General features: G+C 38.3%; 1 protein-coding gene across 1 annotated transcript in view; it reads right to left on the reverse strand.

The window, feature by feature from the left end:
- sipa1l1 (signal-induced proliferation-associated 1 like 1) overlaps positions 1–23,172 on the reverse strand; it is a 123,156-nt gene that overhangs the window by 38,994 nt on the left and 60,990 nt on the right. Inside the window, exons 3-6 of the mRNA XM_088925535.1 lie at positions 7,493–9,237; positions 4,186–4,316; positions 862–1,050; positions 229–403 (exon numbers count right to left, since the gene is read on the reverse strand). Coding sequence (XP_088781661.1) covers positions 229–403; positions 862–1,050; positions 4,186–4,316; positions 7,493–8,975 — 1,978 coding nt within the window. The 5' untranslated portion in view covers positions 8,976–9,237. The remainder of the gene's footprint in view (positions 1–228; positions 404–861; positions 1,051–4,185; positions 4,317–7,492; positions 9,238–23,172) is intronic.

The raw sequence follows: 23,172 nt of genomic DNA on the forward strand, positions 1-23,172 counted from the left end.
CAATTCTTAGAAGACTGCCTGTCAGGCTTTAGTGATGTATTATGGGAATTTAATTTTCATCCTTTAGTTATTTATGGTTAGCAATTATCTAATTAAGCATCCGTACATGTCAACAGGTTTCATATAAAATCTCTTCCTGACCTCACCTGTTCCCAGTCAGAGCACACAGCAACTCTTAATTCTCTGAGCATCACCCCCCCCCCCCCACCAGGCCCAGGCAGGACGTACTCTTGGTGTCGAGCTGTGCCCGGTACTTGGTGAAGCCCTTCAGTCGAACCCGCTCCCCCAGCAGCTGCAGGAACTCCTCCATGGCTGGTCCTGCTGACTCGTTGTTGTACATTTCCTCCTCGCTGCTCTGGCCCGCCTTGCAGTACATGATGCCCACCTTCAACTGAAAGCTAAGCTAAGGAAGGAGAACGCAAACAGACCAGTTAGGCTGATACAAAGCAAAGACTATCCCACTAATTCTTCTAAAATCAGAGGCATCATTTGAACCCAAGAAAAACAAGGGATGCTTACATTTCAATACAGCATAAAAATTCAGCATGATTTTTTTAAAGTTATATTTTTTAGCAGCACAATATATACAAAATATATGCATACACTGTGCATATACTGTACATATAAAGCAGCTCCGTTTTCTACAACAGATGGGCATTCACCTATCCCATCTGTTCAACAACCCCATGCTGCAATTCTTTACTTTACTATGAATCATCTTGAATTCTAGACATGACACCAGGAGCTATTATCGTGTGAAGGCAGTTTGACAAGGCAACAAAAACTCTCCTTGTTGTTATCTCACTAAACAGAAGATGCGTTTCTTTTGGGGAAAAAACAAAGTGTTGATGTTTTTCCTACCCCCTGCTCATCTAGCTTCATCAGCTGCTCAGTAACCTTGGGCGTGTTGAGGGCGAGGCGTAGGCAGTGCACATTGAGCTCTGGCACAAGGTACTCCAGCACCTCTTTGAGAGGAAGCCCACGCGCTGTGCCATGCTTCGAAGTGGAGGGCACCGCATCCTCCAGGATGGACCCCCTCAATGTGGTCAACTGGATTAAAGACACAGAGGTCAGCAAGTGAGAGGTTACAGAGCCACAAAGGAGAAGGGGAATGCCATTCAGTGAGCCCGAGTATCAATGGATCATGTAAAGCACATGACCTTTATGTTTTATTATGATTCAGAAAATGAATAGAATTGAACAGAGACTGAAGGAACAAAATGTCTTCTATGTGATCATCTGTATCTCTGGGAATTTACCTCAATCACTTTTGCTAGGCCACATGATAAATGTAAACCCCATGAAAGCAATCCCTATTGAAGACATTTCTGGGTTCAGCACTCCCAACAAAGGGCAACAGTTCTCATTTTACAACAGCAAAACAACTTGAGGTGACGGACTGCTACGAGGGTGTGGAACAGCCAGGAACTACTGTGCTTTGTTCTGCAAACCATAAGATGCGTTATTGTGACCTGACAATAATGTGCATTATTTAGGATTGATTTTGGAACCCAATAGAAAAAGTATGTTCATAGTAGACTGAACTGTATATGAACTCTGGTTTCATATGCTTTCAGAAGGCAAAGACGTCTCTCTCTTGCACACCCTGATTCCAAACCACCAGCACAAAACAAAGGGATATTGTGCCCATGGTAAAAAGCCTCTTCCTGTGACAGAAGAAAATCCACATTAAACCTGGCATCCAATTTTTTGGTAAAACAATGTTAGGTGAGAAGAGGCAATTTATTATTTTCCAGGCTGCAGCTTTATATTCTCACCTGCAAGAAACCCTCTTCTCTCATGGGAGTGAAAGCAGATAGCAATGGCCTACTTTAACCCTAACCTAATAAGGTCAAGAATAATGGTACTGAAAGGCAGACTCCTCTAGTTTTCCAAACTACAGCAAAAAATGATGAGGCCTTAACAGCAGTTGACACTGCAGTATGCTTACAAGGACAAACAGTTGCACTGTGTGGGTGAAGTAGATTGTTACCATTACTGATCTTATATCAGTCACTTAACACATGATGTCATGTTATAACTCTCCTCACATTCATCATGATGATGAAGAAGATCACTTTACTGGCCATATACAATTTCTTGTAATCAGAATTTGTCTTTTCGCATACCCCAACTTGCTCTCCATGAGACACACAGACAGGGAGAGAAGCTTGGGGTCAGAGCGTAAAGACAAATGTAGTATCATGTAGTTCTATACAATGCTTAAAACAAATAGATCTTTCCAGTCTTTCCATATCAAATTTCCCACTGTTTGCACATTTCAAGGAAATCCGTTCAGGTTAAATTTGCATTCCATAAAATGATTTGACAATGCATTTTATTAAAAAAATATTTTAAATAGCATACAAATATACACATATATTATAGATTTATATACTGTTTACAATGTGACCTTTAAGGAAATTATTGAGATACTACATTGCCCTGCAAAAGAAACTAGACTTTCTAATGGTAATACAAATTACAAAGGCAAGCATATGCATTTGTTTAAATGTAATATTGTTTTCCAAAACCTGAAGATTAAAAGGACTTCTAAGGGTAAGAAAGCAAATGTCAACATGTTATGTGGAAAAAAATTGAATTACTGATTGCATACATATTCAGACCTGTGATATTTGGTATCATGACCATGATGAAAAGCAGAACTATAACACACTGCTGCCAACACCATGCTTGATAACAGGGACAGTGTTGACTGAGTGATGCACATCGCTAGGATCGCACAAGATCCAGTTTTATATAAAAAAGTTCCAATTTTGACATCTGACTACAAAAAGTTTTGCCATGTTTGCACTATAATTAAACTATAACATGCCTTTTTGCAAACCCATGCAGGATATGATTATATGGTTTCATATAAGCCCCCTTTGTAGAGTGACTGGGATATTTTGAGACATGGACATTTTCTCCTGTCTCAGCCACTAAACTCTCGAACTCTTTTAAAGTTGCTGTTGTGCTCACACATAGAAGCATCCCTCACCAGTTTCTTCCGAGCTCGGCTGATCAGTCTGGAGAGACATCCTGATTTACAGTAGGCAGAATCTGGGTGGCTTCTACTTCTTAATGATTGGCATCACTATGCTCAAATAAATATTAAGGGTTGTTTTAGGACCTTCTCCTGATCTGTGCCTATATACAACATAATCCCCGAGTTGCTCTGTAAGCTACTTGGTCTTCATGGTTGAATCAGTTCTTCAAATTCACTATCTGACTGAGGGACCATACAGAGAGGTATGTACATTTTTAATCCTGGGGCTGAATCACGTATTTGGAATTGAATTGAATTAAACCACTATAATTGCTCACAGACAGAGGTAACATGGCAAACTGTATGGCTTGTTAGGGTAATTTTGTATACCTAAATTTATTTAGGTTTGTCACAGCAAAGGGTCAGAATACTTGTGCAAGCATGACTTTTCCATTTTTCTTTCATAGCAATCACTTTTTACTTTTTTTTTGCTTCGTGATGTGTGGAGTAGGTTGTATATATAACAAATGTTAATTGGTACTTCAACATGTCATGACGGCAATGAAATATGAAAACTGGGCAAGGGCCTGAATACTTTACAAAACACTTTAAATATCACATTAAATTGTTTTATGTTTTAAATGTTTTAAATGAAAGCTAACAAAAATAATTTTAATAAAATATATATCAATATATAGAACTATAAACTCAAAGCTCTACTCAAATGTTCTTTTAGACCAGGGAAATCTTCAAAACTTGCTGGACTATATAAAATGGTATAGAACATTAACCAGGTTAAACAAATAAGACATGCATATTCAATTAGCAATGTTTTTTTTTCCTCACTCAGACATGGCAGGCTACCTCAGACTAAATTACTTAAGCCTTATTTCTTTCTTGATGGGTGTCAGAATTACATATCAGTTCAAGCCACTGCAAGTTATAAATCAGGAGTAACACCTTTATCTTATGTTGTTGTTCTGTTAAGACTAATCATGGAATTACGCTGACCGAATCAGTTTGCTAAATTGTAATTATTGCATCTTTCACAGAATTCTCTTCAGATTTGCTTCAGAAGAGGCTCCTTGGATTCAGGAAAGTATACGTGGAGAAGTGCCTTTATCTGACAATACTCTCCCTTACTGCTTAAGGCCCTGCAGGAGGCTGAAACACATAGGCTGCAGTGTGGCTCCTACCTCACTGGTCCGGAAGATGACGCGGAAATTGTACTGCTGTCCATGATCCTTATTGTCTTCGAGTTTCTCTCGGCGGAGACTCACGGCCACTGGCCCAATACTCTCATCCACCCCAAAGTAATTCCAGTGCTCTGGGAGGAGAGAACAGAGTGAGACACCAAAGGAAGACAAATCAGAGAAATAATAAGACAAGAGCCAGTCTTCCCTGTACACCAGAAAAGTGGTTAAATTAAAGACAGTGGGAAGTGATAGATAGGAATACAGGGTCCTAAAAACAGTCAACAGTTTAGACCCAGGAAATTGGAGAAAACGTGGTGATTAGAGCTGATGGATTGAATACAACTGAATTCATTGGTAAGAACTGAAGGAAGAGGTATAGGACGCCGGTTAGAAATGAGGGAGTTTAATGCAAATTGCGATAGAGTTATAGAGTAAGAGAAAGAGCTTCTTCTGCCTGCACTATGATGAACCAGATCATTCCTTCATGCCGGATCTCGCTCCTTCTTAACAAGACTGGCAGCACAATTTTCTTTTCACTTGTGTTTTCACCCAGTCAGTGCAAGAATTAAAAAGGTATTGCTTTCATCAAGGAGCCAGAGACAGGCTGAGATGAGGGCTGAACTGCTAACTAATGGGGTAAATTGTCTTCATGTCTATTTATTATGAGCGAACTGAAGGGAAACAGGACCCAGAGGGGCTGTTAGACACTCAGAACTAATTGCAGGCGATACCTAAGAGGAAAAACGATTCTGACAGGGTCTGCCCCTTGCACAGAGATTCCCTGAGGTATAGGAGTCAGGGGGAAATGGAACAGGCAATATGATATATGCTCCTCTGACAGAGCTTTCTTCCTGGGGCACAGACAAAAAGAAGCCCGTGTTTCTTCAACTCGAAATATCTCCTGATGAACACAAGTCTTTTTTTCTAAAATGGTTAAATTATTCAATTTCTTAACTCTCTCATAAATGACCCACACTGGGTTAGGGGTTCCACATAATGTATATGATCTATCGCATGATCTATGTGTTCAATCACAGAATCACAAACGCCAGGACTGTGAACAGTTCCCCATCCCCAAAAGAACAGTTACCCTTACTTGCAGTTAATTTTGATTACAGTACCTAAATACCTAAAGAATTAGGCAGCATAGGAGCTTAAAAAACATGTATTTAGATATCTCCTCCTGCAAGTTTTTAATCTCATAAAAATTAAGTTTTTAAATGCTGAAGCTTGCAATTTACGGATGTCAATACAAAAGGCTGTAAAAAAACAAATGTTTAATCCAAGAACATCTACTGCATCACTAGTTATTTCATACTTTTTAAAATTCATAAATGATAACATTTTCAACAAATTCATAAATTAGTGCAAAATGTCTTAAAATCCAATTTAAAATGGGTCACTAGGAACCAATGTTCCTGAATGTTCCATGTACACAAAAGGTTTAGAACTGATTTTTAATGAGCTAAGAGACTTGATGATGAATGAAGGAAGATCTTTATTTCTACCGATCATAAGCAGTCACTGCCTAGAAGTAGTGATGAAATTCAAGATGTACTGACGTCAAAGTTGACAGTGCTCCCACCTAAACTACACCATTACTTATTACATGTTATTACCCATTACAAGCCAGACAGATACTCAATTGTAACTGTCAGGCACTGGCCCACTAAAAACTAAGCTAGAAAAATAATGTTACAAGACAAGCAGCTCAGCTCACCTGAAAGTCTAAATATGCTTCCCTTCAAGCACTTGAGAAGATGAACAACAGATACAGAGACAAATATTTTTATATACAATTAGACCAATTTCGGTGTTAACCATTGACTGTGCTCAAGGCTGATTACCGTATATAATACAGCTAGAGGAAACTGATGCACCTTTTTCTCTAAAAACCACTAAAAAGAGCAGAGATATTCAGGACAATTTAAATTAATCTTTGAAAAATCCTAATCACTGAAATATTCAAGTGAAATTTTAACATAGACTGTACTTGTTGATCATATGAAGCTTGTCTGTGATCCCTTACGTATTTCTCTGTCCATGAGGCACTATTGTGACCTTCTGACATGTTAACTTGGCTAGTTTTTAGAAACAGGTTTTCTTTTCTTTGGCCACTATTCTATACAAGGATATTCCTTGTCCTCGCTTAGCAAGTACTCAAGGAGGAGTACTAAAGGAGAACTGTAATCTTGGCCTCTCACAGCAGCTGAAAAACATGTGGTTGGTGGTTGGATGGTCTCAGCACCACTAAAAAGATGCTGGTTTTCTGATATGTGACTATGCATTCCCTTTTCTGGCATCACTGGACTCATTTCCCAGTTTGATATTTTTTCCTGTGTTGTAATATACGTTTTTATGGGGCCTTAGGGAAGAACCAAAAAGAAGGAAGGTATCCACTCATAGCATGGGGGTTATCTTTGTATGTTTTTTTTTTAAAAATATTTATTTAGAGAATACAGCAGGGAAATTTACTAAGAAAGAAGAAGGAAGAGCTATCCATGGCCAATGTATGAGTTTGATAAATCAATGTGTGCTGGAAAACCTACTGTAATAGTACTACTTCAAAGACAGACACTACTGAGACATGTTATGGTCTCAAGAGTCTCTCTCCTATCTTGCATGCAGAAGTCCCTAACATCAAAAACATTCCATTATTTTTAGAGCTACCTGTAGCTGTAGGAAAAGAATAAAAAGGCACTGTTTATCACAGCATCACATTATACTTCTGTCCTTTAAAAGCAAAGTCATTGCATCTCAACACTGCTTCACAGTGAAGCAGAACTCCATCCCCAAAGGCTAGGATGAGTTGAGAAGAAAAAAAAATTAAAATTCCATTACTAGTACTTTGAAAGCTTCTTACACATAATTTACAAATTGTCAATTGTTCTAGTAACCGCTTGTGGCAAACTGTAAGCTTGTTTTCAACATGATTTTGAAAGTGGGTTTTAATAAGGGGTTCAAAATGTATTCTTCCCCTCTCAAACTGGCAGATCCAAAGAACATGTGAAACGTGAACTGGGAGAGTTGTCGTAATTGGAATACAGAGAAAAGCCAGGTAAGAATGTGGTCACTATTCTACTTAACATGAAAAGTGCCAATGTAACATAGATCAGATAAAAAAGTAAAACACATCTAGAGTAACACGTCATCCTCCGGCTCTGTGCATTTTATTTTTGTATTTTTCACTAGCTATCCAAATTCGGAAAATCCTTACGCAATCGCTTAATGCTGAAGAAGTCACCTTCACAGGTATTTCGAATGCTAGATTTTAATTTACTGGTGTGACAGAACCCTGGATACTCACCTCTCAGATAGAAGTACTTCCTGTAGTAGTAGCAGCCAAGGTCAACATGCTCTACAATGTATCTCTTGACCCGGTCATTGTGTAGTGACTGGCTATCCTTGGGCACCTCTAGCACTGCAACTCCAGCATTAGTGCAGTGGGAGCTAAGAGAGGACTCAAAGGGGCTGGGCTCCCCTCCACTGTTGCCTGTTGCTCCCCCACTTCCGATAGTCCCCAGTTTGGACAAGCTTATTTTGCGTTCACCCTCTCCTCCAATCTCATTGCGGAAGCAGGGGCAGCTCAGCACCAGATCATTGCTCTTGTCATCCCCCGGGTCCAGACTGGGGTTATCCTTGGAGTTGAGCTCCTCCTGGCTGCCAGAGGGAGAGCTGTAGGCCCCACTCTGGCCCGAGGAAAGGGAAGAGGATGTGGAGGCTGCGGCCGCAGCAGCAGAGGCACCGGTCGTGGTATTTCGGCGCTTGACAGCAGTCTGCCTGTTCTGCACTGCCTCATTCAGATCAAACAAGATGCTCTGGACGTCATAGTGGGCAAACCCTTTCTGGCAAGTCCACGGCTTTGGAGGAGGGCCGCCATCATCTGACCTCCCATCCTCCACATCAGAGCCTGCCCGAGAAGAATCGCCTTCGGCCCTGACGCTCCGCAGCTTACGGAATATCGAGTCGCCCCCCGTCTCCGACTTGGAGCGTCTCTTCAGGGGCTTTTCGCGGTCCTTCAGCCTGCTCGACGGGCTCCCCCGTTGTGCCCCAGATGACATGGGCCCATCTGGCAGGTCAAAACCACTCGCCTGTTTCTGCGCCACGGTGAGCAGCTCTCCCAGCTTCTCAGGCGCTGGACTGCGCTGGTCTGGCTTGTCTCCCTGGTAGCCCTTCAGCATGTCAAAGAAGCTTTCGCCCGAGGCTCCATGCTTGTCAATGGAGGAGGTGCTGCCATACTCCCGGTGTAAGGGGGACCACTTAAAACCAGAAGAACCCCATTCCTCCCCCCCATCACCACTGCCATCGAGTTCGCTAATGGTGATATCGCTGTTGCTCCGCTGGCGAATGCGGCGCATGCCTTTGCGGGGTGAGCCCAGATAGCCATCGGGCGAAAGGAAGCGACCATCCGTGCTGCTGGAGCTCCCACTCTGCGTTTTGTTCTTCAGAGTGTTCTGGATGTTACGCAGCATGTTCGAATCCTGAGGACTCATCAGGTGACCCAGTTTGGCCGACAAGCTGCTCTGAACCCCACCAGCAGTACTTGGCGAATCCGTTTCCACAGTCACATGCCAAACTCCTCCATCCTTCCGAGGGGGCCAGTCGGCAACCCTTGCCCGTACCCCCATTTTGGGAACCCCTGGGGTGCATCCTGAAAGGTGGGCGCTCTCGCTGCGGGGGGGCGGCGCCCCTCCATTTGGTAGACGCAGGCGCCGGGTGTAGAATTCATCGCTGGCAGGGACGGACCCACCCACAGCCCGCTCAGTCTGTGAACGCTTCAAGCTGGTCATGGTCCCTAGTAGCCCTGGTGTTCAGAAGGAGACCATGTCTGCCAGTCAGGTAAGGCCACGCCCTCTGCACACAGCTCCCCAAGATCATGGGCCGCCACACAACTATCACGGGGAGAGAGATTGAAGCAGCTTTCCTCTAGGCGAGCTCAATCCTGTGTGCGGTACTGCTGCATGCTGCGGTCTGTCCCACCTTTATTGCAACTGCTCACTGCTTGAGTCTCTGGCACTGGATTTGTCCCATAGCACTACTGAAAACTCCAACCTTAAAATGAGAAAAGCAAAAGACAAAGTTAATTTAAACAAATACGCACAGCGCTGGTATATTGTTAGACATATAGGAGGGCCTATTTTATTCTAATTCCTGAAAATCAATAATAATAAGAACAAAGAAAAAGGGCTTAAAATACTATATCAGCCTGAATTGCCATATATTATAAAATTTAGTTCAGCCTTAAGATAACTGAATGCTATTTATGTCCTTTTAAACCACTGTTATAGGTCACAGGTATAGGTCAAATAATCACATGGAGTCTCTCAAACAGAAATGCACATTATTCATTTCATAATAATACAAATAATGGAAGCACAGAAATCCTAAAACTGAATGAAGCGTCTTCTAAGTTTGTTTTTTTTTTGGGGGGGGGGGACTGAGCAATGAAAGAAGAACTAAAACGCAAGAGAGACAGAAAACCACAGAGGTAATATTCAATCACGAAAAGAACAAATTAACATTGCCTGTGAATTCATTTTTAGGACCACACTTTAGGTTTTCTAATATTCCCTGCTTAGGTTATGTTTAATTTGAAATATTTTAACATGATTTAACCTTTCAAAACAATTGTATTACCTTAAGAAAATGAGAAATTATACAGAAGGAATATCCTACTCCTGCTCAGTATGAAAATTAATTTAATCAAAATACAAAAGTGAAGCTCAAACCTGCAGCTCACAACTAAAATATATTTATATATATATTAAAATATAAATATACTTATATATTTCTATCATCCTTTTTTTCCATGTGCAATTTCACTGTAATGAACCGCTCTCACAACATTTGGTGATTGCTTTGCAAGGCATATCTACCACTGTCACAGAAGTTTCTCTCTGAACCTCTATGACAAAGCTGATTTTGCTGCTTAAACATAACCTGCGAAGTTCTCAAGGGTAATATTCAGCACCCTGGATAGCTCTCAGTAGACTGGTCCTACAGAAATCCTAGACAGCGTCAACACTGCTCTCCAAACTGATGATGGTTTGTTTGAACTTGGGTTGTGCAACAAGGAATCCGGACACACCTATGGAGTCAAGATGGAGCCAATGCAGACAGCACTTGGTGGATTCAGTTAAAGAAAACCTAAACGTGCCAGAGATTAGGTTCACCATTGATTAGCGGTGTGTCTGCCTTCACAAGAGTGGCATATTCTGGTTTGCTTGAGTATAAATTCTATATGTAAATACAGATTCTTAAGTTCACTGGAGAAGGTTTTTCAAAATTCACAGTTGACCAACAAACCCCATTGGTTCACAGTTTGAATTGAAAGTGGAGTTTTAAGTTTTAAGTTAAGAACACTTTCTCACCCATTCTGTTTAGGGCACCTATCATGGGCATAGTCACATACTCTGTACAAGAGAGGATCAGTGTCAGGGATAATAAGTCACCCCTTACAGATCAGTTGTTTAATTTCCGGTTTAAGCTTAGTTTAAGCTAAGTAAAATTCTAATCCTTCAATTTATTTTTATATTTAGGAGTGCTAAAGTAACATCTTCAAGCAATGTGCACGTTGAACATATCCACAAGAGTGTATTTTGTGATTCATTTGAAAGGGATATCAGCTTCTCGCATAGGTAATATTTTAGTCTGTTATGTTTTTCCACTCCTCATTATTCATTAAAAAGATATTCACTCAAATGTGCAATTTAAGCAAATTTTCAGAGAATCTGCACAAAACCAATGGCCGTAAGCATAAAAGCAAAACAGATTCCAAGAAAGAAAAAAAGCATCTGTGTACAATATCTTGCAGTTATTTACTTTTGCTGCTAGGACTAAAATTTGCAGTTTATGACATAGTGACTGCTCAGAATAAAAATCCCTTCTGAATTTGAACATAATGCAGATCTGTTTTTAGGCACCTACATATCTGTATCAATTACCTTTTCATATGCAACTTAGCCGACAAACAATATCACGACAGAAGTTAATAACTGGATACGTTTTCAAAAAAGTCTAAAAGGTTGATCTGATCATATTTGATGAGAACATTAAGTTTAACCCTAATATTATAAAAAAATATATAATGCAGGGCCTGTAAAATGTGTTTCCAAATAACATTTGATCTACAGAGAGATAAGAAGTGGCTTGGGAATGCTGAAAGGTCAGATTTTTTTTCTCTGTGGTGGGGAAGTCACAGAAAACAGGAGTGGATGTTCTGTGGTAGGATTACTGGGAATTCAATGTAAAAGGAAAAGCATATATTATAACAAGATATATTATTAACAAGAGTTAATAGAACATTTGTGATATTTCATGCTTAGATTAAAAGTGTATGAATTTATTAAACCCAATATCTGGCTAGATGGGGGCACTGTAGGGGAGTGGTTAAGTCTCTGGTCTTCTAACTGGTGAATTATGAGTTCAAGTCCTTGCTGTTGTATCTTCACCAAGGTACTTTACCCCAGCTGCTCTAGTCCAACTAGCTGGATAAATTGGGACCAGTGTTGTTGGGGGTAATCCCCAAGATGGACTAGCATCCCACCTGATAAGGGTTGTCACATGCTCTTCCATCCACTGTCTTAGAAACCAGGATTAGCTCTGGGCCGATGAACCACTGTGGCTCAGATATGGAAATCATGTAACATCTGGCTGGACATCACTCCTGCTATAAGACTATTCTCTTAGGTACAGCAATTCTCTTCAAAGCTCATCAGCTAAGCAGTCTAAGACACAGCTATCATTTGTATTAAGAAGTAAAAACTTTAAATTAATATTATGTGCAATTTACTTTCCAAGCTTAGGTGACTCTGCAATAAATATCAAGTGAATACTATTGTTTTCACATTAAATATAGCGAGTATGACAAAATGGAGCGACAAAATAAAAGAAACTAAGCATTGCTTTAGTAGAACATCACATCAATTCAGAGTTCAGACAAAGAATAATTCAGAATTCAGAGTTTAAAACTGCCTTTGATAAACGGCAAAAAGTTACCACATTCTTTTGCTGGACAAACTGATAGTGAAGATATGAGTTTTCAGAAACATCAACATAAGTCATAAATGCATTCTGAAAGGTAAAATGTTTAAAATACAAGTTTCAGACGTTAATATTAAAGGCCTTTTGGATGGATTTGAAGTGTTATGTAACTAGAACAAAACACTGTGTATCATAGCAACCAACTGCCTATTAGTTTCAATTGCTGCACTGGGGTTAAAAGTGTTATGGAATAAACACAGAGCAAGTCCAAACAATAATTAAGATGTAACCACAATATTATATATATTAAATAATCTCAGTCATTAACAAACATCTAATCAAAATGGTGATAGAAATATTTAAAATAATACCACAAAAAAGTATAATTTTATAAGTAGCTTTATTTTAAGCAACATTTATATTACAGACTTTGAAAGTTGCATTATGTAACTGTCTGGTATCTGATATAACAATAACTCCTGTGAAATACAATTGAACCCACCTCAGAATATGTGACATAAAACTGAGCATCTTACTTAACCCAAGATTTTCTAACACCACGAAGCATAAATATACTTGTTTTTCCAGCTCTGGTTTGTCTGGCTTGAGTATACTGTACCATGGTTATCACTGTCAAGACTTCTACATGTGGCAAAATATATGCTTTCTGCAGTGCTATTATAGTGATAAGAGATGATTTATTAAAAGACAATTGCAGCAAAATCTAGACTTTGGTGGATTAATGCAAGAAGAACAAGGTAATTAGTTCAGCTGATCTTATTTTTAACAAAAACACTGTTAAGAGAACAATGATATGGTTCAATTGTAATTAAAAGAAAATATCTTTTTTATTGCCTATTCTACTATAATCGCAGCAAAATCTAGATTTTGATGAACTAATGCAAGAAGAAGAACATGGCAATTAGTTAAACTGATCTTATTTTAAACAAAAACACTTAAGAGAACAACTATTGTTCTGTCATTTAATATCTCAGCAAAAACTTTTTATACTAGAAAAGATGGGTGCCTGTCTATAGCCTCTGTTAGTCTACTATACTTAATTTTAGGATTTAAAAAGTACAAAAAGTAATATCTGACTCTAATCCAATGAAGTGTTCTGTTCTTGTCAACAAAGTATTATTGTCCAGTTTGAGCTCCTTCCCTGGTGGAGCCAGAGGTCATTTACCAAAGCCTTACTCAAGGAAAAGTCTGCATCTCTTAGTATACAACACATGAATGTATAGGTTTACAACATAACATTTCCTAAGTGCATGCTTTTATCCATAGCATTTAATCTTACAACAGCAATCTAACAACAGTAACAGGATTTATTGCTCAATTTGCAGCCTCATTGCAGAGGACACTGTTCCCAAAGGAAAACATGCAAGGTCATCCCCATTAAAGAGAATTTCAGATTGAAATTCTTTCTATGGAAGAAAACAACAGATGTCCTCAATCAAATTAAGATTAATTTAGTATTTTTGATTTGCATCAATCAGTTCACTAAATCAAAACCAACAAAATAAAAGTTGTAATTGCAAATTGAAAAATTCCTTGTATACTACAATCCAATCTGGCCTACAATAAGTGGTATATTTAGAAACATTAAAATTACTCTAAATGATTTGAAAAAAAATGAAAACATCCCAAATTGTGAAGGACAAGGGTATCTATCCCAAACAGTAAAGGATACGAATATTTTCGGGTTTGTGAAATTTTACTAACTCCAAACTAACTCAAGTATCAAGAATGACTCTATGCTGTAAATGGAGAAAAAGAACATCAAGACAAACTCTTAATCAAAGTTACTTTGATCTTCAGTATTCAAATCCTGACCATCTCTACCTGTTTAAGATGTTTAATTACAACCACTTCAGGCTATCTGAAATATGAAATATTCTGTCCAAGATGAAAAACAAAATATTGCCCTCTTTACATATGATTACAATATACTGGTAAAAAAACAAGTTTCAATGTAATTTAAGAGCCTTTACGTATCCTTGATGAAATATCACCGCCCAGATGCCAGGTTCTGGTCTGAAACTCTGTACTACAGAAAAGGTATTGAAAAACAAAAATGTGGGGGGAAAAGAAATGTGGGAGAAGCACAGAAGATCCAATTAAGCTAAACCTGAAACATCCTGTCTTTAACTTGCGTCCCCTAGCCCTTTTCAGATCTCCCACTCTTTAGGGACTCTTGCTTTCGAGTCCCTGTCCTTAATTCAGACAAATAAACAAAAAAGGTCTCCAGCATAAGCCTTGCCCTGGTAAGTACTAGAGAACACGTTGCCAAGAGCTTTTATTTATTTAGTGGTGCACGGCAGTGGCGCACTTCATTTTAGTGCTGTGTGGCAGGTATCCCGACAGAGGTGGGCCGCTGCCTAAAAGCGGCATCCCACATCCGCCAATTCAAAAGAGGCCATTTTACGACCCAGAGCAGAGCTTTTGTTTCCCACTGTCCCGGATCACACTTCCAAAGACAATCAGCCAGGGCTCCTGCGCGACAAGCTGTAATTGCTTCCCCTCTGTCTCTAAGTCGAGTCTTTTGGCTGGGACTTTGACACTACAGGGTCACCTTGTTTGTCAAAGAGGTATGTAGCACACTCTGTCTTGCTGGGCCCTGGTTTCTGCTCTAGGGTGGCGGACACAATGTCCCCTCTGTACTTCCCTGCTGGAGTCCCTGTGCTGCATTCAGGCCCTCCTCTTCAGCACAGAGAAACCATTGATAGGAGCCTGGCTCTGGGCACACAGAAGTTGCTGAAAGGAGTAAATCAACCGCCTCTGAGAGAGAGAGAGAGGGGGACAAGCAGACTGAGAACAGGAGAAAAAAAACAAAGAGAAATACAAAACTGAAGATTTTATTTTCATCTAGCCTCCTTAATTATCATTACGATTCACATCATTTTACCGCATTTACTGTCATCCCTCATGCTCCCTGCACTATTAGAGAGCCAAGCCATTCCTGTCAACCTGTAAAAAGCGTATGTAAATTGCATTAACATGAGACTTTCAAAGCTTTCTTGCCTTTTATACTCAAACAGCATGAAAAAGAGAGGTCCATAAATATCATTCTGTCAATATTTAACCCATGATTAAAAAACAAAATCAGCAGGAAAAGCAAGGCCCTTAACCACAGTAGATTTTAACCTCTTACATGGGATGCACATAATATTGTGAAAAATGTTATTCTCACTTATATTCACAAATTTCATAATTTTGTGAATGAATGCCATAGTGATGATATCTGACATAACTGTTTTCTTTCATCAAGCAAACATCTTATCTAATGTCACCTTTGGATGAAACATGTAGCAGTTCGTTTACAAAGCTTCACCAAAGAATAGTTCAATTAAAAAAGAGGCCATTCTCCCCATAATGTATATCCTGTTTGGAAGTCAGCAGATAAAAGTTCCAAGGATCTCATCCAGCCATTGCTTTCAAAAGTCAGGGTATTAGCTTCAATAACATGGCTGGGAAGCTTGTCACATACTCTCACTACTCTTAGGGTAAAGAAGTGCCTCCTTCTCTCAGTTTTAAATGCACACGTGCGTAGTTTCTGCATCAGGTCTTTTTACAATGTTTTCTTTTTGAGAGTTTTCAAGTTGCTTCAGCCTGTGAAGTGTAGGATATTTCCTAAGACTCCAGAATGCATCTCTTCGCGCTTTCCTGGACATTCCTGGATTGATTCCAGACAAAATATATTTTCTATAACGTGGTGACCAAAATTATCAAGACGAAGTGGGTGATGTGTCAGGAAAAACAGGAAAAGAAAATTCTGTTTAGCATGGCTGACAGCTTTCTGAGACGGCAAACATTTCTTTTAATAAAAATGTTTAAAGGATTTAAAACAGAATTCAGGAGAAAAGGAACATATGAGAGGAAGGATGAAAAGCTGCCAGTCGGAATTCAGAATAAAAAGCGAACAAGGACAAGGAAGCGAGAAAAGGACAAGGAAAGTTTGTGAATGTTTATGTGAAAGTTAATTAGAGGAAAAAGATGTACAACTGTAATGGCTCCAGACAGGTAGATGTCCTGTCTCGGCAGCTGCGATTAGCAGGTCATCTCCGGTTTAACAGCCGGAGAGCACAGTGTATGCCCAGCGGAGATTAAGCACTCTGCGTCACTCTTTTAAATAGACACTCAAGACTCCGCTTCCTTTCAAACTCTGAGGTGCAGTAATTTCTTCACTGGCAGGAAAATACCCCCGCAGAGTTTTAAATCTCTTCCTTTAAAAGCGGCAAAAAAGATCGTTATTATTTTCCTTCCACAAAGTTCATTACCACTTTTGTGACATCTGAGAAGTTGAACATGGTATCACGAGGTATAAAAGCCTGACAACGTGAGAAGAAATGCAATGTCAGACACCTGAGAATCACCTCATTTGACTCGGCAGGAGAGATAAATACTGCTGCTCATAGAAGCTTGTTTTCATTCTTATATTCGTTAAGTCTCTTACGCACACTAAGCATTTCCGATTTCATTTATGTAATACCTGCAGAATTTCTGCACTTTGAGCATATGTGTAGTAGTTTTGTTACTTTATATAGCTGCCATCTGGCTGTGGAATTCCAGTCCAGGTTCTTTTCAGCCCGTAAAGAAAATGAATTTAAACAGCAAAAAAAATTCATGTTTGATCTTAAATTTTTGGTTTATATGAAAGAGGAAACGTCAAAAAGGGATGCAGTGATTAAGGGAAAGGGCTTGCAATCAAGAGGTTTCCATTTCAACCCCAGCTACTTATTTGACTCACGATATGCTACCATATGGAAATGCAACTTTTTGAGCTCTGCAGTAGTGATTCACTTGCAAGTCTAAGTCATTCTGGATACAAGTGTCTGCAAAAGCACTAATTGCACAAGTCACAAATAAATGCCGGATAACAACATTTAGATTAAGCAGCCTTAATTACTTACTGTGAATCAGTATTAGAAGGCATAGCACTTGTAAATTCAAGAGCTAGAGGCTTTTAGTGTTCTTCATCACACAAAAGACAAACTGGAGTTCAATTTCGTTATTTTGCTGTTTACAATGCATAATATGCTTAGAGTATATTACGAAACATTTATTTACTCATTGAATTACTCACAGAATATTTTTTCATGAAGGCTTGGCAAAACCGATACTGAACAACAAAAGAACCTAGTGTATTTGGAAGTGAAAAGATAACTCCCTACTTTTGATCTAAGAGCCAACAAATTCAATAAAGAGGTCTAATAAGGTGAGCAGAGAGCCAGTAAATTTAATACAGAGAGCTCAGAAGTGAGCCTGTGAAAAGCAAATCCAACAAGCCTAATGGTAATGTGTGAGCAAACCACTGAGATGAAAAGGTGAATGCCTGGAATTCCTCTGCCGATGAGAGCGGTAAAATTCTTTGTTGTGCAGAAATGAGATGAATTAGCTGTGAACTCCAAGTCCACATTTTGTCACCAAACAGAGAAAGAGAAGTCTGATACCGACTCAACCAGCCAGCTGCAGCACTAGCTCAATGAATCAATGCCACACACACACACAACATAAAGGCCTCTACCACAAATGAGAAGTCTAATCCTAAATGATCAAGTGGGCACACATTTTCTCACACAAAATATGTACATATATACATTTACAGTTAGAATTGTATTCTACTCCTCTTTGATGCATGTTGCAAAATACCCCAGTGTTGCTTTGGAAATCCTTTGGAAATCCTTTAGTAAGCATGGACACATACCTCACAACATCCTTATATAGAGTACAAATGTGTAGAATATAGCTGTAACATAAAGCAAATACTTTTAACACGAGCTGAAAAAAGCTGCTTGATAGAATGAATCAGAAATGTTGTTTTTTTTTCCCAGCCATAAAACATTCAATGTTCTCCAATAAAGAAATTCCAACAGTAGGTGAAGAACTCAAGATATGGGAATTCTGTATGAAGCTAAACTAAATTCTCACAAGTGCATTGTTCTGAATACAAGTAAAAACCATATTACCAACAGTCTTGCAGATGTGATTTACATAAAAGAACTTTTGAATTTCTTCCTGTTTTGAAGAGTAACTTGTACACCTGTTGTAAAAATCAAAACATTTATATAATGGCAGTTTCTACCACTATCACAAAGGCACTACTTCAGCAAAAACATGATCTTTACTAAGCAATTGTGGTTTAAGACTGTCCTTTTACTTTAGTAACTGCCATAGCAATAGGGGTGAATAAACTTGTCATCATAAACATTTATGTTAGTGACAAACCAAATGAGTTCAATCAAATTATTTTATTTTACAATATGCTCATGCAGCATATCGTGAGATCTTGATCTGAACACAAAGACGCTCAATCTTTCGCAGACTGCAAATCTGTCTTCATCCTAGCCCTGTAATAATGCTGTGTGGCATTTGTTAAGTATAAACTGATTTTTTTGTATATAACATATACTGCCAATTCAAGGTTCTTGGAATACTGGTCTACCAAAGCAGTAGTTGGGGTCTAGCAATGATCATATACAAAAAGGATTGCTAATTTGCAACAGTTGTTAAAAATGATTAAATCGCTTGTAAAACTTGATTATTTCTTTACCCTAGTCTAGAGCACCCCAGAGTTCTATTCCCATCTAAACATGTAAAATGCCCTTTTAGTATTTTTAGCTCAACATTATCTTTCCTTTCAAGTGTGAAATTGAAAACATACTCAACACTCCTTGTCATCTCTGTCACAGGAGGAAATGGAACACTCTGGCTAATCTCTTCATATTACGGCTAAGCAGCAGATTAAGTTCCTGTGTTTGTGGGCACTTGACCAGAGATCTATGGGTTTTGCTATTTATATAGATAACAGTACAAGAGTCACTGTGCAGCACACTGTAGTGTAATACAATAATGACACCAGACAAGTCTGAATTCCTTCCAGATAAAAGAAAAATATTCTCCCAACATCCCTTTAGCTAAGCAGCCCAAAATACATGCAATTAGCCCAGCAGAATCAAAACATTTTGGGTAATACTTTAGCATTTGTGTTTATGCTACTCATATCTCTTCAAGCAGTCTCAGAGTTGGATTTTTTTATTTCAAAAAAAGAAATTCAACATCTGTATAAATTCCACAAGTGTCTTAAATACTCCACAAGCTAAACTAAAAAGTCTTGAATTTATCAAGCACACAAGTTCATGTTTGGGTTTGTTTTATGCTTAAATAAAATACAAGACCTTATTAGCCATGTGAATTGCCTCAGAGGCCTTAATTACAAGCATGTTTTATTTACATAAATTCCTTTTTCATAATCAAGTTCTCTCCAAACAGTAACAGTTTGTAATCTCACAGTGATTACAAAAACAAAGTGAGCTTATTCTTAAGGTCTCTCCATTTTGCAAGCCACTGCATGCCTTTGTTCTAGGTGCAAGTTTCTCTTTCCCCGAGCGTCTCTTTAATCTACAGTATTTCACTGTTCAATGTTTCCAAAAAAATCTTTTCAGACATTTTCCTTTCACAAGACCGAAAGATCAGTAAAACTAATTATTTAATCTTGAAAGCTCTGATGTTTCTTTTGGAATTATCAGTGATTCTGAATTGGTTTGTCAGTTAAGATTGGGTTGAAGGTGTCTTGACATTTTAGTCTTCACTTCTTAAAATAAAAAAGGACGTTTTTTAAGAGACCTCACCTCACTGAACAGAAGGTGGACCCAGGAAAGGGGCATTATTGTCCTCTCCCTATGAGTTCAACAGGGTAGAACAATATAGTCAATGCAAGAGAAGATGGAAGCCGCCTCAAATTGAAGGTAAAAAGAAAACTGGAATCTCAACATCTGCAGTGCAAATGAAACCCAACTCCACCTTCCAGCACTTACCCGGAGCTCCAACATAAACCTGTCATTTTAAACAAATTGGGGAATCTAGTAACTCATGACAAATACACAAAACTTTTGGCAGACAAGCAATAACTGGATGCAACCTCAAAAAATATCAGTGTGGAAGAGAGGAAGTGGGTGGGAGGTGGCAGAGAAGCAGCGAGTCAGGACAGCCCAAGAGACGCTGAAAGTGAAAAGGTCAGAGCTGACTTGCAAACTGCCTGTGTTAACAATAACAAACAAAAAGAATCAGATCAATATTTAGGGGTTTTCATGTTCTCGTTGGGGGTTGCTCTACTTCATATCTTCTGTTGTTAAGAATTGAACAATGTTCCTATATAAAGTGTAATGAAATAAAACGGTTAAAGCAGTTAAAAGAAATTTCAAGTTTTAATGCAAAAACATCTCCGAAAGGTTAATCCTTCTCATTTAAAAAAAACTAAAGAAATGAATATGAGGAACAATGCTAGAAATGCAAATTCACATTTTCTAACACATTTCTGCATGTATGTAAATGTGCTTTTATACAATATTTTAAGCAAAGCTGCTTCTATTTGGCTCTAATAACCATGTGATGCATAACAAAAGTCAAAATGCTTATTGTAGTGCTGTCTTGAATTAAAACTATTATGTGGCACTACAGATCACACTGAATATCATGCATCAGTAACTAACAATTTATATAAAAGAGTAAGAAGAAACATCAGTAAGTGCATTACTTACAAAACCATCATTCATTTCTTCACTTTACATTCTTCTTTTCTGTAGAAAATAAACAGTCAGGAAAATGTAGCTGTAGCTGACAGTCATCCTGCAATTTCATATGATATAGAGCTGCACAGTTAAATAACCATTGTAAATTCCTGAAAACATACCCAGTAATATTTTATCTTACTGTATGGAGACCAGGACTGTCACAATAATTGAAGAGAAACACGCTGATCACATAGTGATATTTATATGCCAAATATGTACTGTACATGATCAAAAACAAATCCTTCTTTTAAATTCAAACATGGCTCCTATGAAAATGCAAAGCGAAACACTGGGCCACTAGGTAAACAAAACAACAGTATATACACTTACGCAAACAAACAGAGCTATTTTACCCATGATACAATGGAACAAAACCTGGCACAAATGTATTAAACATTTTCAACGTTTTGTGGGAGCCATTTCAGTCCAGCTGTTTTGTCTGGGGAAACCCTCTGGTTTCAGGATACAATGTCATATTATTCTTGTGGAAGACCATGCATATGCCACTGAAAAGAAAATTCTGAGCTGGATGTGGTTTCTGTGGTCTTGCTCTCTCAAGACTCACACATGACAAACAGGACCCAATGAATGAATAAAAATCTCTGCACCATTTCATACCCCCTGGTGCTGCCAATATATTAATCTACAACACAGCATGTAAAGCATACTGACATGTCAGTCACTACTCACGAAGTTGAGCATTAGAGATGGAACAGCAGCAGCACATTATCCAGGTTTAAAATCTAGCCACTCACAGATTTCCCGAAAGAAGTTCAGAAGACATATATTACTCATATTCAAGTATTTAGACTGTATTCTACACCAGCTGAGCACAATAAACTGTGAAACCTGACTAGGTTAGGTCTCTATATTAAGTTACCAATACTCTTAGAAAAGGCTTTAAAGAGTGATGAAAAGTATTTTTTTCAACTTTGCAAATATGACTGTATAGGATATTTGCAAGATCAAAAAAGTAAAACATCTAACCTTGAAGAACATGGATCCAGAAGAGCAGAACACTGATAATGCATCCTTGGGGCCTTTTCTAATTTTAAAATGCTTCCACTTTCAAGCTGTATTTAAACATAACTTGAATTAAAATTTGGTTTTAAAGACAAACCTAGTGGTGTGAAGAGGTCACTTTCACAAGCTGAAATGCACTATTCATGAAGCTTGTCTAACCCCTTCTCAAGCAATACATAAACATTAATCCTAAAAAGTCCATTTTAGCTCCTATGTTTAAGCCTAATGCCTACATTTAAAAAGGCTAAAAAAGGAAACGTGGAAAATTGTTTAGCAATGCAGCTGTCCACAAATTGACAGCTGACACCTCAGGGTCTTCTTTTCTCCATTGTTTGCTTTCTGTTGCCCTTCCATTATTTTATCATGTTCTTTTTCAGCTGTAATGTCACTTGTTCCATTTTCACACTCAAATTACTGTTATGAACTCAAACAAGTACAGAGTGAGACAATCAAAGCACTGTTAAGTTTGAGCAACAGTTACGACTGAAGACTTGAAAATAAGACTGACTCAGTTAAGCAGGGAAACACGTCAAAAATCAAGGGTAACTTAAAACCATATTTTTGCTGTAAAGATAGAGATGCAGGTTTGTCTGCCTGTTGTCACTATAACTTCAGTGTGTTGTACTATAAACACTTCAGTCTTTTCAATATTGGAACTTTCTCCCACATTAACAAACCTTTGCCAATATAAAATAATCAAATAGGGACATTTGATTATAGGGTGAGACAGGTGTTGAGTAATAATTGTGGGTTTTAAAGTTGCTTTTCAGGTGCATTAACCTTGCTACTTTCATATGTATTTTATCTGCTACAAACAGTGGAAAATACAGAGCACCACCCTTAATGCATCCTGTAGTGCAGAGCTTTTCAATTATGTCTGTGTAAAAGCCTGAGGAAACAACACAGGTAGCATCAAATATCAGACATACAGGATTGTAAAAAAATTATGGTCCATTTGTAAAAGCGGTTTTCAATTCAGGCTCTATGCACAACAAAAGTAAGTTTCTTGAGAAATGAATTTTCCTGTACTAGTCTAAATTCAAAGCATAAAACACAAATGTGAAAAATGCACTAAATCATAAAATATAATTGAAATTATTACAGTGTTGTAGTGGTGCAGCTAATGATAATTTTAGAGAATAAAGCCTAACACTGCTCCAACTGTATTGTTATGGCACATCATTTGTTTTAATTACAGATAATTCTTTGTGGATTTTAAGTCTTCTTGACCAAGAGCCTTATGTTACCCACCCCTCTACTGAAGATACAGTTTCTTCAAAGGCTTCGGTAATTAGTCGTGCACTTACTTTAGAATTTGACAAAGTGTTTATACTTTTATATTTACAACATATACAACACATGGAGACAGATGTTAACACATCAAACAATTAGGAAATTTTATTACCTC

This window comes from Atractosteus spatula, chromosome 9 (genome assembly GCF_055471065.1).
Source record: "Atractosteus spatula isolate fAtrSpa1 chromosome 9, fAtrSpa1.hap1, whole genome shotgun sequence".
NCBI lineage: Eukaryota > Metazoa > Chordata > Actinopteri > Semionotiformes > Lepisosteidae > Atractosteus > Atractosteus spatula.